The sequence below is a fragment of the Epinephelus fuscoguttatus genome, linkage group LG11 (genome assembly GCF_011397635.1).
Source record: "Epinephelus fuscoguttatus linkage group LG11, E.fuscoguttatus.final_Chr_v1".
NCBI lineage: Eukaryota > Metazoa > Chordata > Actinopteri > Perciformes > Serranidae > Epinephelus > Epinephelus fuscoguttatus.
Genome location: NC_064762.1, coordinates 8,345,920 through 8,365,132, shown reverse-complemented (window position 1 = coordinate 8,365,132; position 19,213 = coordinate 8,345,920). Strand labels below are relative to the sequence as shown.

General features: G+C 42.8%; 1 protein-coding gene across 1 annotated transcript; it reads left to right on the top strand.

Annotated features, from left to right (window-relative positions):
* The first annotated feature begins 3,495 nt into the window (after window positions 1-3,495).
* Window positions 3,496-18,901, top strand: LOC125897110 (breast cancer metastasis-suppressor 1-like protein-A). Its single transcript, XM_049590190.1, has 10 exons — window positions 3,496-3,783; window positions 3,981-4,071; window positions 7,706-7,833; window positions 9,729-9,808; window positions 9,934-10,030; window positions 12,698-12,787; window positions 12,921-12,985; window positions 13,070-13,109; window positions 13,309-13,438; window positions 15,303-18,901. The coding sequence occupies exons 1-10, from the start codon at window positions 3,648-3,650 to the stop codon at window positions 15,418-15,420; spliced, it is 975 nt and encodes a 324-aa protein (XP_049446147.1). The 5' UTR covers window positions 3,496-3,647; the 3' UTR covers window positions 15,421-18,901.
* The last annotated feature ends 312 nt before the right edge of the window (window positions 18,902-19,213 follow it).

Sequence of the window (19,213 nt, the reverse complement as noted above, 5' to 3'; positions counted from 1 at the left end):
GCGCTCAGAACGCCGCTGCTCAAGTCCTCACATAGACTCTGAGGTCTTTACACTGACTTCCTGTCTGTCAGAGAATCGACTTCAGAGTCCTGCTGTTAATCCCACTGAATGGTTGAGGGGTCAATACGTTTCTGACCTTCTGCTGCAGTACAAACCCTCCAGACCTCTCAGGTCTTCGGGGACAGGTCTGCTTCGTGCCCCCAGAGTCGAGAATAAACAACAAGAAGCAGCATTTGGTTTTTATGCTCCACATATCTGGAACGAACTCCCAGAAAACTGCAGCTCTGCACCAACTCTCACTTCTTTTAAATCAGTACTGAAGACTTCTCTGTTTGCTGCTGCATTTTGTTAAATCAAATATTTATTCATTTCTTACAGGACACCGCTACTTTCATTCTTGTATTTTATACCTGTCTTGTTTTTAACTTTATTTTCTATTATTTGGCTCTTTATAATGTGTTTCTTTTGCACTTTGTCCCAATTTGTTGGCTGCATATCCATGATGAGAATCTCCCATTCCAGCACATCCCAAAGGTGCTCTACTGGACTGAGATCTGGTGACTGTGGAGGCCATTGGAGTACAGTGAACTCATTGTCATGTTTGAGATGATGTGAGCTTTGTGACATGGTGCGTTATCCTGCTGGAAGGGTGTGGTCATAAAGGGATGGACACGGTCAGCAACAATACTCAGGTAGGCTGCACTCACAGCACACACTAACAACCATCCATTACACTAGTCGACAGCCCCACGGCTTTACAGCAGCACAAGTTGTGAGATATGAGCAGTATTTAAATCTACAGGAGACAGTAGTGTTGAGGAAGTTCTCTGCTGCTGGTGAAGAATGAAATAGAGACTTCTGCCGGCCAACAAGGTTTTTATTTTCTTTGCAAAGAAAAGGTCAATCAACGCACGAGCGGTCAGAATGAAGAAAGACCCCGAGCATGGGAAGGCCTAAACATTTATACCTGAGGAACGCCTCTTAAGGTGTGTTTCACACCTGGGGTAGTCTCTATATACAGACTCTACGTCTGTAGGCAAACCTCAGAGATCTTGCCTCTGGAAGAAGAGCAGAAGAGCCCTGGTTTCCGGTTGTAGGCTGTTTGTAGTCTGCGTGATATTGACCAATCACGTTTGAGCGGGCTGCAGTTGTTGCCAGGTTAAACACTGCGGTGAGCTAATGAGGCAGAACATAATTGGCGTCACTGCAAACTCTGAATCCATCGCAATGGTTCAGGATATTTACTTATATATAAACAGAAGTTGGAAACGGAAATTCGCCTCCTCCGCCCAAATCAAACCGGAATGCCAAAAAATCAGGGGTCTGCCCCCAGAGGCTGTATTATCGCTGTCTGCCAGAAGTCAAACGCCAAATACATCCGATGGGTTCCGAGAATGTACCTGGGGTATCCTGCAGGGTTTTGTATTCAGGTGGGAGGTTAAGAGGTCTAGACATCACAATTTAAAACACATTGGTGGAAAGTGGGAGGTGGGGCATCTCAAGTAGTTGAAAACACAAAGAAATTGAAATTACAATTACAACTGACACAGCTGAAGATGTCGAGGTGGAACGAGCACAGAGGAAGGTGTCTGTCATACCACAGAAGAAGAATCAGACGCGTTGACTGCTGACTCGTGGATGAGAACATGTTCATCCTGCAGGTCCAGACTCAAACACATGCTGTCAGTGTCATCATCACAGTCAGTCAGGGAACTTTCTTTGGCACTGGAAGCAGACAGGAGCTCTTCACAGTGAAGGCACCCTGTACAGCTGCAGGGATGTGTTGAAGAGGTGCCACACAGTCTCTGCTCGCTGACTGGCAGATGATTCAAGCACCCCGGGGCTGCAGCTGTCACAGCTTAATGCTCAACTCTTTTCTCACTCACCTGGGTGTCACTGACGGACAGACTGAGGGGTGGGTGAAGGCTGAGCTGTGGTGTGATGGACAGTTGTTAGTGTGTGCTCTGTGTGTGTGTGTGTGTGTGTGTGTGTGTGTGTCAAGTCAGTGGGTCTCTCATAAGGCAAAAGAACTGCAGCATTTCAATTTGAAAACTAAATAATGCTTGTTTATTCCTATGCAGAATTTTTGTGTGAGGTGTTCCAACTAATTGAGAAAAATACAATAAAATAAATTAAGCAAACGTCTAATCAGGTTGACTTTGTGTGTGTAGGAACAGTGTGTCAGATTTAGGGGGATTTAGTGACATCTAGTGGTGAGGATTGCAGACTGCAACCAGCTGAAACTTCTCCCAGTTAGAATTCCTTCAGTGTTCATTGTTTAGCAGGTTTTTACCAGGAGCTGAATTATCCACAGAGGTCTCTTCCTCTCCAAAACAAACAAACCAGCTGATTTAAACCAGTAAAAACGCTAAATGGAGCAGTTTCACGTTACAAATCAGTGTTTCTTGTGCAAAGTCACAACATCATTGTGAAATACTACTTTTCAATATCATGATCACATGTCAATGTGGTGCGTGGTGCATTTTTTCAATCATGTGCAATACTACTTCTCATTTTTATATCATATTCAATACAACATTTAGTTTTCCACCATTTTATACTCTATTAGGCAGTGGTTTTGCTGTTTGAAAACACTTCTTATTTTGTGTAGTTGAATATTTTGCCAGATATTTAATACTCTGTTGTTTTAAAAGTGGACCCACTGGTTGCGAACGTTAAAATGTTGTTACTGTACTTAGTGTTACTGTAATTTGAAGCATTCTCTGGCACAAGAATTTCCTTTGGGATAAATAAGGTTGTATTGAATTGAATTCTCCAATGCTGCTGTGTTCTCACCTTTTTTCTCCGATAACTTAAGATCCAGACGTTCAGGAGGTTTTTACTGGGAACTCCACAGAGGTCTCTTCTCCGAAACAAACAGATGAAGTAATTTTAAATGGTAAAAATACTGAAAAAAAGTAGTTTTACATTGTGGAGGGGCTGCTTACTATGGTGGCCAACATTGGTTTGTCCATTCTGGGCTACTGTAGAAACATGGCAGTGAAACATGGCAATCTCCGGAGATGAGGACCCACTCCTATTGGTAGATATGAACGGCTCATTCTAAGTTAACAAAAGTAAATAAATAAATAAATAAACACTGAACAAACAGTGCTCCAGGTAATACAGTACAATATAGACAAAGAGTTGGAAACAATAAAAAATAAAAAAATAATTAAAATAGAAAGAATAATAATAACAACATACACAACAGGTTAATTTAAATGGGTATAATTCTGAAGAGTTTGCATGAATTACTATTTTTGTCTAAGTTTTATTCCAAGATTTTAACAGTGTTTGAAGATATATGCTCATTTAAAAAAAAAATATATATATATATATATATATATAATATAATATAATATAATATAATATAATATAATGTACGGGTGTTAAAAGTTTAAAGAACTACAAATCCCTAACATCTCCGCGTAGCCGTTAGTCACTCATAGGAATATCTGATTGGACAGACTTAGTAAGGCCTCCTCTGATTGGCTGGCGGTGGCCATGTTTGCCTTACCAGCTGTCTAGATGCGGGCTAGCTAACCGGTTAGCTGTCTGAGGTACATTTGCCTCTTTCTCCGGGGTAAAATAAAAGAGCAGCAGCCGTTCCTCTCCCGTTAACACCGGCTCTTCTGACGGTCGCCATGCCGGTTCACTCCCGGGAGAAGAAAGAAAGTAACCACGAAGAAATGGAGGTGGATTTTCCCGAGCAGGACGGCAGCAGCACAGACGAGGAGGACACGGTTAGCTCGTCGGTGTCTGAAGATGGAGACAGCTCGGGTATGAAAAACAGGCCTTAAATATCAACACACAGATTAATGAGATATTTAACGCTCCTCTGTCACACAGGGGGTCAGTGTGGGGGGTGGGGGGTATTTAACATGAGCTGACATGTCCACTAACGTTCAGCATGAGGTGGAGATAATGATGATGGTGGTGGTGGTGAAGTCAGAGCTGTCATGTCTTTATGTGGACAGAGATGGATGATGAAGACTGTGAGAGGAGGAGGATGGAGTGTCTGGATGAGATGACCACTCTGGAGAAACAGTTCACCGACCTGAAGGAGCAGTAAGTTCATCCACATGACGTCACCAACACAACCTGTCCTCCACCTGCTCTGACTCAACTCTGTACTTCATCATGAACTTTAACCAAAGTCTGAGCCACAGATTCAGATGTTTGTCATGACATCTGTTCAGGACGTTGGTCAGATTAATATTTCCTGTCAGAAATTCTGACAAACTGTACTCTGTTTAGAAAATGGCTCATAACATGTTAAATCCAGCTGGTGTATTTGAGACAGCATTAGATATACTGGCAGGTGCATTAAAGGGATAGTTTAGATGTTTTAAAGTGTTGTTGTATGAAGCACTTATCCATAGTCAGAGTGTTAAATATAAATGGTGTGGCGTGGATTATTGTGATAATCATACATTATCATTGCAATATTCCTCTGGGCCTATGCAAAAAGTTATGAAAGAGTTTTTAATTCTATGGCTAAGTCCCGCCCTCAAACTCGATGAGCCAATCACAGTGCGTATAGCCATTCCCATACACTCGGACATTCTCTGCCTGGACGTCCATTGAAATGCATTACAGAAAGTCAGTTTACAGAAAGTTCGGTTTTATGAGCTTTTTCTGAGATTTGAAGTCTAAAAATGGTCAAACGCTGTGCATGGGGTACATGCAACTCTGACACAAGGTATCCTGAGAGGCTGGGCGACCAGGTGTATTTTTTACACTTTAAACCACATCTCAAGCGAGAAAAGTGTCTCCTTTGGATAAAGTTGTGTGGTAACGTTAGACCACAACATCAACTCAACGTGAATAAGATTAACAATGATGTCTACATCTGTTCTAAGGTAAGTCAACATCGTGTTTGAGGCAACATATTGTCACTTTGCTGGAAAGAAATATAAAGTTATCTTTAACATCTCTAGCTAACGTTAGCTAAAGTTAGCCTAACGTTAGCTCCTAGCTGCGTTGTTCATCATGTCACCTTGTTTGCTGGGAGTTCATTAGCCTATTTTGTTCTAGTTTTGTACTTTGGTGATCGCACATCATTGTTAGCTGTTGTCCAAAGGGCTCTAGTTAAGCTAACGTTAACTTCTGGAGCTTAGCTTCATTAACTTATCTGCAATCTGGAAATCCATCGGTAAAACAAAACAAAACAAAAAAAATTTCCTTCCTTTACCTCTGGAGGCACAGTCCGGAGTTTTTCGACTAACGGAAGTGCAGGGGCCTCGGCATTCACTCAACCCCTTCACTTCCAGCGGTGCCCCCAGGGAATCGCCGTGTTGTTTACAAATATTTCAGGTAGAAAACCAGCAGAGTTTAGCTATATGTCACATTTTTCACATCACTATATCACCGTTTAGACTAATCTGATGTTTGTTAAGTCTATAAACACAATGATTGAACAAACGTTACTATTTCTGTGTGCACGTTTTGTAATTAATAACATGGTTATCGTAGATTAGCTGGGCTAACCGTTAGCTGTTAACGTTAGCCGTTAGCGGTGTCTGTAATAACCATAGACTGTATAAAAGTAACGTAATAACTCAATAAACGGTCCGTGAATAAAATATTTTTTCCAGCGGATATCTTAGTTACAACATGATTGAGCTAGCAAAGCAGTTTTGTGTTGCTATGTGTGGTATTTATTCAGTTTTGGGAAATCACGATGTCCAGAAAGCATCAGTTGCTGCAGCTGACAGGACAGCTAACAGCAGCAGCAAAGCTAACATCAGGACGTCATCTGTTAAAAGCCTCCCGTTGTCGGATACGACATGAAACTACTCCAGTTAGCTCAATCATGTTGTAACTAAGACATCCGCTGGAAAAAAATATTTTTTTCACATTGATGAGACAGCGTTTGGGTGGAGCGGTCGCTATGCACGCGGAGCTTGCTGTTTCTATAGGTACACATACCACACACACTGGGGACACCTGCACGTCTCGGCCCCACCCCCTCCATTGTGAACAGCTAAAGCGCAGCATCGTTCAAACTCAAATTCTGAGCCAAAAACCTTAACTTCAGTGGCACTTTAACTTGTTGTCTTTGATGGCGACGGCAACGAGATGCGGTTCACAAGCGTACACTGTGACCTGTAAATTTTGGCTTGTAATTTAAGCTTTTCATCAAGCTTCTCAACAATAAAATGTTGAATATATCCCTCCAATGCGTAGTTTAGGCCCTTTTGGTTACTTCTCAATGACATCTCATCGTTATGTCTCCAAAAATCATCAGTTTCCTCCTGTGAAATGTCGTGTACTGTGACACCTGCCATAGCGCCGGTCACTGAATGTTGATAGTTTGTCCGAGTGAGTGGAGGGGGGCGTGGCTTAGCCATAGGTCAATTGACTGTATCAGTATGTTGTGCACACCCATTTTCTAATAATGAGGCAAACTGTAGCTAAAAAAATGGAATTTAAGTAAATTTAATTAAAAAAAACTATCATGAGGAACCTATTTGTCGCCGTTTGAGTGTAGGAAAAATCCCTGATTGGTATCCAGTGTGAGGGATGATAACAGTCAAAAGGAGAAAGCTGTGAGTGGGACAATGGAGTGCTTTATTGTACGGAACAAGTTACAGTAAAGCACCAGAGAAGACGACCTACCACTGAAAGATAAGAGAAACAACATTGTCAGTAGACAGTAAAATTAAAGCTACCTGTCTTATTTTTTATTGTTTTTATTGTCTGATGTCGTAATGAGAGTGATAACACACATTATAAAAGCTACCAGGCACAGATATAAATACAGGAAGAAGTCGGCAGTTTGGAGAAGCAGGCTGGAGTCCAACATGGAGGCTAAGTAATACACTGCTGTGAAGGGGTCAGTAACAAAACATTTTTAGCCACCTAAAAAACAGTATCAATTTAAGTGTTCACTATGTTGAGAGCATTTTTCACTGCTTTACCTTATTGTCAGGCAGTGATTTCCAACAGGACAATGAAGCCGTTATGTGGCACTCATCAAAGCCAGACTCCATTGAGAAAAACAGTAATTTTAACATCACTGAACACAGGAGCTGCTGGTCTGCTGCTGTCTCCATTGGTTACTTGATTTGTGTCATTGTGTGACTTCGGTGTTTAAAAGGGTTAGTTTATATTCACCAAAGTCACACAATAACACAAACAATCTATCGATGGAGGCAGCAGTAGAGCAGCAGCTCCTGTGTTCAGTGAGCTAAAATGACTGCTTTTGTCAATGGAGTCTGGCTTTGAGAAAAGCATATAGGTAACTGCAGAAAGGTAAAGCTATACAAGTCCTCATAATATAGTGAACACTTAAATTAATATTGATTGTATTTAAGTGGCTACAATATGTTTTGCTGCTTCTCTAAACTGGGGATGAGTCAACATGTTTGTATTACACTGACTATAGATAAGTACCTTTTGCAACCCCTCCTCAAAAAATCTGAACCATCCCTTTCAGTAAACAGCCTCCTGCTGTAGATGTGCCACAGCATCCTGCTCAGAGATTCATCGTTTCTCTGTACTGCACACCAGTAAGAGTTGGGAAACCATTTTTTTCCACAGTTGTCTTTTATTCTGCTTTTCTTCACAACCTACTCTTTCTAAAGACCCCTTGAGTTTTATTCACATTTCATTTTTATTACCACTGTTTTAACTGTTTTAACCGCCAGTTTAAGTTCATGAACTGATTTGCTTCTTCTCCTTTTTCATTGCCCCTCAGGTTGTATAAGGAGCGCCTGAGCCAGGTGGACATCAAGCTGCAGGAGGTCATGGCTGGCTGCGCCCAGGAGTACCTGGAGCCTTTAGCCAACCTGCAGGAGAACATGCAGATCAGGACCAAAGTTGCTGGTGGGTCAGTGTGTGATATCACAGCACAGCGTCTGTTTTTAAACGTGCCTGTTGTGAACGGACTGACTGCTTTGACTCCTGTGTGGCTGCTTGCAGCTTTCTCAAGAACTGTACATGCAAACAACTCCACATTAGACACTGAGAAATACACCTGCCATAGTCGTCTTGAAGGGCGGTGGTGTCCCACTTCAAGAGAAGGGTTCATTCAGTTTTTTAAAGTGACTGTAGCTTCCATGCTGTCTGAGATTCAATCACTTCTCATTCACTCACTGCAGCAGGCAGCATGAGCAGTAATCTCTGATGTGGGCGAGGGGAAAAGTCAAGGAGTCATGAGAACTCAGATATTCGACAGGCCGACCTGGTACATATTTGACACTAAAAGAGTTGTTTAAAAGGATTCGTTTGTTCTTTTTTGCCCTTTTCTAACAGGTAAAAATGGTCCCCTCCCTATACCCTACATAAGTCAGGCTTCTATCCAAATGTAGTGCAAATTTTAATTTAAGAAACTCTGCAAAAGAAAATGTATGTGCTTTTCCATCCATCACTGTTGTGTGAATATTGGGAGTTGGTTCATGGAGATAAGCAGCAGGTGGTGCTAATTCTCCAGATGACGCAATTAAAGGAGCAGCAGTCAAATATCAAACAAGGGGAAACTGTGGATGTTTAAAAACAGAGAGCACACTGGACAACGGAAATAGAGTTTTGAACAACTAATGTCAGCTCTGTGCTGTTGGGAGAGTTCTGCTAACAGCCGTGTGTGTATTTATATTGAAGAGACACTGCAGTGGACGATGCAACGACTGTACGTCATCATTTATTTGCTGAATCTGTTTCTGTTGCACTTAGTCGCATAATACATTGCCATCTCTCCCAAGCCTCAAAGTTTTGTTGCAGTATTTTGAGATTTTTTTTTAAATTTTGACCTTGAGTGCAGATTGAAAATAAACATTAAAAAAGTTAGTACACCTACAGTGTGTATTTCTGCCGGTTGCAACACACTGCTAATAAATATTATTCATACATCTCAAGTGCTCGCACTCAACACCACACTTCCTTGGGTCTCCAGCAACATATCGGCCAAGTGTGAAGTCGATGGGTGGATTTTTGAGAAAATCGAAGGACAGACAGAGCGATAGATCCTTACCAACTCCCGTGGCAGCTCTTTATCTCTGCTTCTGTGGCAGCTCGACTCCTCGCCTCACCATGGATGTATAAAGAGAACTTTGTAGCTGTTGCTGTGTCTTGTGTGTGACAAAGAATGGATGAGGAGAGACTTCTTGTTGAGGTTAGGAAATATCCCGAGCTAAATGACCCACGAACCTGTCGTTATAAAGACAATGGCCAAAAAGATACTGCCTGGCAAGTCACAGCTCTGGAGATTGGCTCTTTAGCTGAGAAATAAAGTTTTAATCAGTCGGTGTCCACATGTAATTCTAAGCTAATGCAGAGGTGGAGGAAGTAGAGATCTAAAAGGGATAGTGCACCCAAAAATGAAAATTCAGCCATTATCTACTCACCCATATGCCGAGGGAGGCTCAGGTGAAGTTTTAGAGTCCTCACATCCCCTGTGGAGATCCCAGGGGAGAGTGGGTAGCAACAAAACTCCACCTAATGGAGGCTGACGGCGCCCCAGATTAAAATGTCCAAAAACACTCTTTCGTCGGCATCTTGAGGAGGCACTTGACGCGCATCACATAACACGTTGCACTGATGCCACCAACTGAACACACTACATGTCAGCCCTGTACTGGAAGAGAAGGTGAACAGAGCACAGGTGTCTTTAATGATATGGAACGAAACGTAATGAGCTTTTTGGGCTATTAAAGGTGTGATTAAAAACAGTTATATAACCTTTACTGCCTCAAATTGATTTGTTGTTTAAATGTGCATCACAGGGATCTACAGGGAGCTGTGTCTGGAGTCAGTGAAGAACAAGTATGAGTGTGAGATCCAGGCCGCCTGCCAACACTGGGAGGTGAGAGGTCAATGAACGAGTCGGGGCTGATGTGACCGTTTGGTTTGTGTTTTCCACCTCAAAACACATTTATTTCTGTTTCTCCATCTGATATATGTTGTCCCTCTTTGTGTCTCTGTCTCCAGAGTGAGAAGCTGCTGCTGTTTGACACTGTACAAAGTGAACTGGAGGAGAAGATCAGGAGACTGGAGGAGGACAGACACAGTATTGACATTACCTCAGGTATCAGCTGGGCGTCACACTCACATCCTGGCCACAGAAGTCAGTTTATATAGTTTCGAATTGATTGTATATTACAACATACCTAAGATAAATTGCACGATTCGTGGTGTTAAAGGAATCGTTGTAGACTTCTTGAAGTGGGGTTGTATGAGGTACCTTACCAAAGTCAGTGAAGTACCTACTGTAGGTAGCGGTTGGCGCACCCTCAGTTTGGAGAAGCAAGTGATGTACTGCAGCAAAACCTATTTTAGACACCTAAAAAAATCAGTGTCAGCTTAAGTGTACGCTATATTTAGAATAGTTTAACCACTTTACCATGAGACAGTTACTTCCAACGGGGAACTGAGGCGGTTACATCGCTCTCTTCAAAGCCAGACTCCATTAATAATTTAACATCACTGAACACAGGAGCTGCTGGTCCACTACTGCCTTGAAGTAGTTTGTGTTATTGTGGGTTAGTTCAGATTCACGTCACACAGTAACACAAACTAACTGATCGAGGCTAGGCCTGTCACAATAATTATAAATAAAGTTAACTTATCGTAGGATATCTGGACATGATCTCGATCATTCCGCTGACCTCAGTGTTGCTTGTTGTGTTAACATGCGTGCTTGTTAAGAAAGTTACCTACATTTAAGCCAACATGATGCCACGACAAACGGCAGGGTTTTCCAGACCATTTTAAGACTCAGGTGTAGTGAATCTCCCTTGGTTTTTCCTCTTCACCCACACCATCTTACAAAAGTCCAAGGAAAAATAAAGAGAGACAACACAGTGTAGCTCACCAGTGGCCTGCAGCTGCACCTTTGGAGTGGAGGACACACTGTCCTAATGGTCGTTAGCTTCCCATCCCCTGGCAGCGAGCCAAGAAGTCAGATCATTGTAGTTTTATCCTTCAATAACTTTATCCTCCACTCCGTAAATCCACCAGCAAACCACTTGACTCTCAGGCGACTGCAGCACACTGGCAGCATTACGGAGATAAAGCCTAGTTCACGTTACACGATTTTGACCATGATTTTGACGTCGCAGAGGATCTTGAGAGCCACTTTGGGTCGGAGGTGAGTCGGCAGATAGTCTGCCACAACGAGTCCTCATGTGCGAACAAGCCTACGAGCAAGTTGTCTGCAACTGGGACTGGATATCTGGCATGCTAGAAAAGTGGAGAAGTGTGACACAACTGACAAAGAGCATCAGCTAATGAGAGGTGGGATACGTCCCACATCAGCACGCAGAAGGATGGAAGAAATGTCAGGAGGACAGGCCGCAGGGTTGCCAGGTCCGCTTATTAGCCGCGACTTTGGGCTTGATTTTTTGTAAAGTCGCTTACAAATATTGGTAGTCGTAGGTTATGGTTTTTTGGGCTTGTGTCTAAAGTGGAGTTGCTTATTTGGGCTTACTCTCTAAACGTCACCTTTCTCTCTATATATATATATCCGTCGCTTCTTTTGGGCTTGTTTCCATAGCCCTGGTTACTTGTTTCTCTCCCAAGATCTGGCAACACCGACAAACCGGCAAGCAACAACAACAATGGCAGCATCCACAGGATCACGGGGAGCGCGTTATGTTTGGACCCAGGCACTGGAGGCAGATCTGATTCAACACTGGGAAGAATATCCATGCCTTTACGATGTGTTGTCTCCAAGTTAAAAAACGTAGTTTGGTGACGTCATCGCATTATCTGGGGCTCTGACGGCGAGGGCTCAGCGGAGAAAACTTGTGGTGTGCATACACAGGTCGTAACGCAGTTGGCGAGACTCCCGATGACAGAAACATACGTCGCCAGGTATGAACATTCAAAAGATTACGATAGTCTCCGCAACGCAAAATTGGGGTGAAAATCATGTAATGTGAACTAGACTTAACCCGAAGCTTCACTAAGTTTGTCCTAGTCACTTGGTTTTGTTTTTGTTGGCCAAATTTAATTTGAGTAATGAGTAATCTTGGACTACTCCTATGAAGGAACTATAATGTTATAGATATATTTTCTTGTATATATTATTTTATTGTATTTAGCCCATATTTAACTTGGTAAGTCCCGTTGCGATCAATGATCTCTTTTACACGGGAGATTAACAGGTGGTGATTATGTTTTCAAAATGTCACTAATATCATTTATCATAATTATTTCAGGGTCAGTATATCACCCAAAAAACCTATTTATTGTGAAGGGCCAAGTCGAGGCAGCAGTAGACCAGCAGCTCCTGTGTTCAGTAAACTAGAATTACTGTATTTGTCTATGGAGTCTGGTGACTGACAAGAGTTTAGACTGAAGCCATTAACAGCTACAGTGCCCTGTTGGACAGGGCTGTTAGCAGCAAGGCAAAGGTGTGAAAATATTCTAAGTGTAGCAAACACTTAACACACTTCAATACATGTTGCTGCTGCCCCCGCCCACAGCTTCGGTGCCGGTACTCCTGCCTGCTTCTTCAAACTGATGGTGTGCTGACTGACATCTACTGCAAATATCACGCTGACTGTGGATAAGTACCTCAGACAACCCCACTTCATAAAATCCAAACTGTCCCTTTAATGAATAAACACTGCAGATTTGATCAAGAATAAAACAGACAAGTTGCACTGATAATCTGTAAATCAGATTGAAATATTAAGGGAATATCCTCCAGTGTTTGTCCTCTCTCTGATCCGTCCTCTTTGTTTTCCAGAGTTATGGAATGATGGATTACACTCACGGAAAAACAAGAAGAAAGACCCGTTCTGTCCTGTCAAGAAGAAGAAGCCTGTTGTTGTCTCTGATATCCTTTTTCCCTTTGTCCTGTCCTTGTCTCATTCCTCCCATCATTCATCTGCACCCCATCTCGCCACAGCTCTTCAGACAGATGTTTCCTGCCGCTTAACTGTATGTTGTTTCCTTAACTGCTCCATCACGGCCTTATATTGTTTACATGCTGCAGGATCTGGATATTCTTGAAGACTGGACTGCGATAAGAAAGGTATTTTAGAGAGGGACAGATTAGTCACTCTGTGAATAAGTTGTGATTTGACCTTTTCCTTGTGTCTGTTTCCTCCCCCCTCAGGCGATGGCTTCACTGGGGCCACACAGGGTGAAGGTGGATGGTAAGAGTTTCTGCTCGTCCTCAGTTACAGTCGATATCTGGCTGAGCACAGCCATCGACCCACAGCTACACAGGAGGGGCTGATTCAATACTTTGAGCTCAAACTACTCAAGTTCATAGTTAAAGGAGACAAATGTTACCTGCTCGTCTGTCCTTGTCCCTGTCCTCTTTCTTTATGTTCTCTGCCTATCTCCCTCCAGTCCCTGCAGTCAAGCCCGACAGACATCACCATGTGGCGCGCTTCGAGGACGGTCGACTTTTCTATGACAACCAGTGGTACTGCAGGGGACAGGCCATATGCATCAACAGGAAGGACGAGTACCCGACTAGGTGTGTGTGTGTGTGTAATAATGACCGGACGTCATGGGTTTTGTTATAGCACGTGTTATGACACTGAATGATGTGTGTACTCATCTTTAAGTGTTTGTCTGACTCATTGTGAGTGAGACTGATCGGTCACACGGTGGGTTAATTTGTAATGGAAATGATTGTGGATGGATTTAAACAAAGAGAGACGCTGTGGGTATCAGGCCGAGGGATTGTGATTCTGCATTCTGTTCTGTGAGTGTCAGGACAGGACAGGACGCTCAGTGAAAAGAGTATTTATGTTTTCCCAGCACACCACCCTCCCTCAGCAGCTGAGGGTAACACTAACGCAACAAAAAACTGCCACGAAGGAGTTGAGCAAGACCAAACCGGTATATCAGTTTACCAGAAGGCAAAACTTTCGATTTACTGGTCCATCTACCTCCCAACCCTCACCTATGGTCATGAACTTGGGGTAGTGACCGAAAGAATGAGGTTGCGGATACAATGAGTTTCCTCCATAGGGTGTCTGGGCTCAGCCTTAGAGATAGGGTAAGGAGCATGGTCATCCGGAGGAGTAGAGCTGCTGCTCCTTCGTATCAAAAGAGGTCAGTTGAGGTGGTTTGGGCATCTGATCAGGATCCTCCTGGACGCCTCCTGTTAGAGGTGTACCTGGCACGTCCCACTGGTAGGAGGCCCCAGGACAGACCCAGAACACACTGGAGGGATTATTTATCTCATCTGGCCTGAGAACACCTTGGGGTCCCCCAGGAGGAGCTGGAAAGCGTTGCTGGGGAGAGGGACGTCAGGGGTGCTTTGCTTTGCCTGCTGCCCCTGCGACCCGGCTTTGGATAAGTGGTTAAAAAAGGATGGATGGATGGACGGACCAGACCGGTATACTAGATTTTACCACTAGGTGTCGCACTTGACTCAGCAGCCACGTTTTCCTTCCTGCAGTGTTTAAATGTTGCCTCGTCTGTTTTTCAGCTCACCTCTTTCGTCGGCTTCAAATCCAAAACGTTGCCGTATTATTTAGTTTTCTTTGAAACCGAAGGTCTTTGTACAGAGTCTCTGTTTTTCCATGTTATTTTTAAATCAAACCTGTGTGAGTCTGATCCGTTTTAATTGTTCAATTTTCTTTTTGCAAAAATTCGCTGTACGAGATAAAATGGAGTCGTCAAGCAGTGAGGATGATTGATTGTTGAATGTGGTCCTCTCACTTCTTGAAAGTAGGGAAAAAAATGACGGACCAAAGTTTCAGAGTTGGTGTGTGAACTTGATTTACGCATTTTAGGTCATATTTATTTTATGTCTTCAACAGTTTTGGATGAGAAACACAGACTGGGTGTGCAAAGGCCTTAATGCTGCATTAACACCAAATCCAGCGTTTCCTGGTACCAACACTGCTGAAGAAAAATGAGTGTGGTCACCTTCTCAGAATTTTGGCATCAACTTGGTCCCAAATTATCAGTCCTTGTGACACCCGTAAGCCAGAAATGACTGGTGTGCAGAGTCATAAAATAACGGGGCCATAATTCTAGTTTTTAAATGGCGTTTGCATGGTTATCATTGTTTATACATCTAGTCTCCTGGACGCTGGTGTTAATTGGCGACCTGATCAATGATATTCCTGGTATTTATACTCTGTGAACATATTTAAGATTTTTTTTACATGTTCTAGTCATGCATCGTCAGTTAATGTTGCACAGCCCTTTAGAAAGTACTGCTTGTTTCTCTGTAGTCTTTGGTCGTCTGTAAAAACTTCCTCATCCTGAATTCTCAGTATCTCCACAACTTCAGATTTTCCATGTTCACTTTCCCCTCTAAAGACATGATGACAACATGACCATGGTGACCTCTGACACTGTTGTATGTTTGTGTCCTGCAGTGCCATCATCACCACCATCAACAACGACGAGGTGTGGTTCAAACGACTGGATGGCACCAAGTCGAAGCTGTACATCTCGCAGCTGCTGAAAGGCAAATACACGATCAAGCACTCATAAAAACACACTTCAACACACACACAAAGACAAAGACCGTCATCTCTGCTGTGTTTCTTTTTGTCTCCTCTCCATTTCTCTCTACAATCCTGCCATATGTACAGTCACACACACCTCACGCCACCTCCTCCGTGTGTAAGCAACAAAAAACAAATATCAGCTGACCCCTCTTGTCAAAGGAGACGATCCTCTCTGTAAATATGTATGTATGTTGATATTACTGACAAGGTCACAAAGTGTCATTTTCTCTGGAATGGAGAGCAATGCAAAGTGCTGCTAAAAAAACAAAACAACAAAGTGCGAGGAACTGGAGCGAACTTTGAACCGCGGAGCTCAGTCGCGTGCCTTTCTGAGACAAGACGATGCCTCGGCTGATGGGATAAAAAAAAAAAACTGAACTCTTAATATCAATGCAGTGAAGCCTTACTCTGTACAGTGTTAGCACTAGGAGGACTGAAGCGGGTCAATGAAGGAGCGAGTGACAAACTCTGATCCAGGTGAGGATGCTGTCAGCAGTATGTTTGATTCGCCTCCCAGGACGCGCCGGTTAGACTTGAATTTCATGCTCCATCGAGCCGAATAAATCTGTATTAGGGTCCCCAGGGACCCCAGTTTGAGGAAATGTTTCATTTAGTTAGAAAAAAATTGCACAAGTGTCAATATGGAGCTGCAGAGTGATTAATCAATTTTGAGTAAATGATTATATTGTGAACATAATGAGATGAAACTACCCCGGGGGAGTGTTGAAACCCACTCGGGGAGCCTCTCTGCTGAATGATCTCTTGATGCTTTAGTGTGATTTTCACAGCACTGTATTTTAAGTTCAAGCCGAGGCTGCCCCACCCACACTAAGACAAACATTACAACTGTATTTTGAGGATACAGTAATGGGAGGTGGCCTGTATATAGAGATGACTGTGTGTTTCGTCTTCACTGTGATTCTTCCCTCCGTCTCTGATCATGTTGCCATGTGTCTGATAGTGCCTACTGTTAACGTAGAAGGCAGGACCCAGGCGTAAAGGGGAACTTTGGCATTTTTAAACACAGACCCTATTGTCTCATGCCTTTGTGTTGAAGTGACTAATGAGAAGAACAATTTCTGAAACTGGTCCAGTATTGAGTGACAGGGCTGCAGCTGGCAGCGGTGACACAGGCTGCAACATAACCACTCGGGGTATGTGTGCACCGTCAGTGTACGTCCATTTAAAGTGCTTGTTTTTGCCACTGACAGGCTCTGCGGCGCGTCATGAGACACGCTTCAAGTGCCGCCCCATGTACACACTGGGCGCGTCCCACTGCAGCTTGTCAACAAATAACCACATAAAGTTATTACTACTTTTACTGAAAGATCTGCACTTCCTTCACCTCTGCGTTAGCTCAAATCATGTGCCAACAGCTTCTAATTAAACTTAATTTCTCACATGTAGAGCCGATCTCCAGAGCTGTGACTCACCTGGCAATATCTTCTTGGCAATTGTCTTTACAATGACGGGACTGTAGGTCGTTTAGTTCGGGATATTTCTCAACCTCAACAAGAAGTTTCTCCTTGTCCATTCTTCATCACATACAAGACAGCAGCAGCTACAGAGTTCTTTTCATACATCTTTGGTGAAGAGAGGCGTGGAGCTGCCACAGGAGCTGAAAAAAAGAGCTGCTGCTGGAGCTAGAATGTACAAGTGGAGAGCGAGTGGGGAAATAATGCGTTTCATTCTGGTGGTGGTGAGGCTGAAAATAGGACAGTGGTGTAAAGTGCCTCAGGGCAGCGTGTCCAGGAGTACTTTTTTGATGCATGGTGTTCACTGCTGGTGTGTTTCGGCCTTTGGTCTATTTGCATGTGCTACTACTTGGCAGCAGTTAATGAGCATTAGTAGTTTGCTTATCCACAAATGCCTGAGACGAAAAATGAAGCCAAAATATCCAGGCTGTGGCCGCTACCATGTTGTGCTGGTGACGTTATTTGGAGCCAGAGACTGCGCAGTAGCTAACTCTGCCAGTTCCTGCCCATACATCCATCCAACCAGTTGCGAGCAGCGCCATTGTTAGCAAACATCAAAATACCAGTTAAAACCATACTTATTAGAAAAACAAACACTTGATCAGACATCAGTGTGATAAGAACTACCTAAAACAGAAAAACCATCTCTGGGAAGAATTTATTTGATGTGTTCTTGGAGTTTTTAGTCTGGCCCATGTCCCATAAGCTAACATGGAGGGGTGGAGTTTATGAGGTATACTGCAGCCAGCCACCAGGAGGTGATCGAGATGTTTTGGCTTCGCTTTTTGGGAGCTATCATGTCATCCATCTTCATGTACAGTAATTTTATCATCATAAAACACACTTCATTCAAGGTCAACAGAAACTGTCTTGGTTCCTCTTTCAACTGTTTCAACAATCACCAACTCTGTTTTGCTTAAAATTAACCTTTAATTCACCAGTTAGATGTGAAAACATGCTGCCTCTATGCATGCTAAAATCTCATTTTATTTAAATGGAGTCTGGTTGGTGTGGTGATGCCAATAGTGGGGCTGTTTCTGGTTAAACAAAAATGATCTTACTCTTTAACACAAAGGTCTATCTCTGTAGGGATCCTTTCCATAATGTTGTCAGATACTCAGAATAATAATGTGAGCCTGTCAGTGACACTTATAATTGCCCTGATTGGTAACACCGAAGTCTGTCTCGCTCAATACTGGACCAGTTTCAGAAATGGTTGATCCCATTAGACACAAAAACATGAGAAAATATTTTCCAGGTTGAAAAATACCTTTAAGTTTCTCTTTGCCACAGGTGTGGACAGCATCTTTGTGGTGGGGGCCTCATAACTGCCTCAAATGTGTAGCTCATTGTGCCATTTTTACTTCTTTTTTTATTTTTTTTTTGTCTTTATTCAGCCCGTTTTGTGTGTGCTGTGAATAAAATAGCTGAATGGATTGTTTATTAAGTCCTGCAGTGTAAATGTTACACCTGAAAAATCAAAAGTATCTCCTGTTCTCTGTCCTATCTTCTTACCTGTCTGTGTTCCTCCCTCTCAACTGTCACTTTTCTTTCCTTATTCTCCTCGGTTTCCTCCTCCTGTCAGTAAAAAAATGTTCCTCAGTATTGATTTATTTACTGTACAATGAAAAAGCAGGATTGTGTGTGAATAATCCGTCCAACTGAACCTTCTTCATATGTGTGTGTATCAGAATTGATTGAATGAAGGTGATCTTTGTGTTGTGTTTGCGGTGCTTTATATTTCCAGCGCTGCATCCATATTTCAAACCTGCCAACAGTATTGTAAAGAGTGATGCCTGCAACATGATATCAAAGTGTCTGTGAAGCCCTGTGTGGCGTCCACTGAGTCCAACTTTTGATAGTTTGCTTTGTTTTTACCTTTTTTATGCATTACAGTTTCTTTTTTTCACATCCGAGGTAAAAAAGAAAAACGTGACATTGTGCCAATGCATGTACAGCTGATTAAAGATTTCCTTTGTATCATTTGAAGAGAGTCAAACCTGCACATAAACAATTTTTTATCGCTTTTACATGTAAGAAAACAGAGCGGAGAGTCTCACATTGAGTAGAGTGGTGTTTCTTTAAAAGGCTTTCTGCCCAAAAAGGAAGTGTCTGTGCATTGCGGTGATTACAGTATCAACATGCACCGCTCAGCTTGAGTCAAGTTAATTTCCCTTTCTCAGACTTAAGAGCTTTGGATAAAAAAATATCGCAGCTTTGCATAGAACTTAAATATCCGATTGGATTTGGCCGAGCGTGCACAAAAAAAAGCCCAGATATGATCTTACATAATACTCCAGT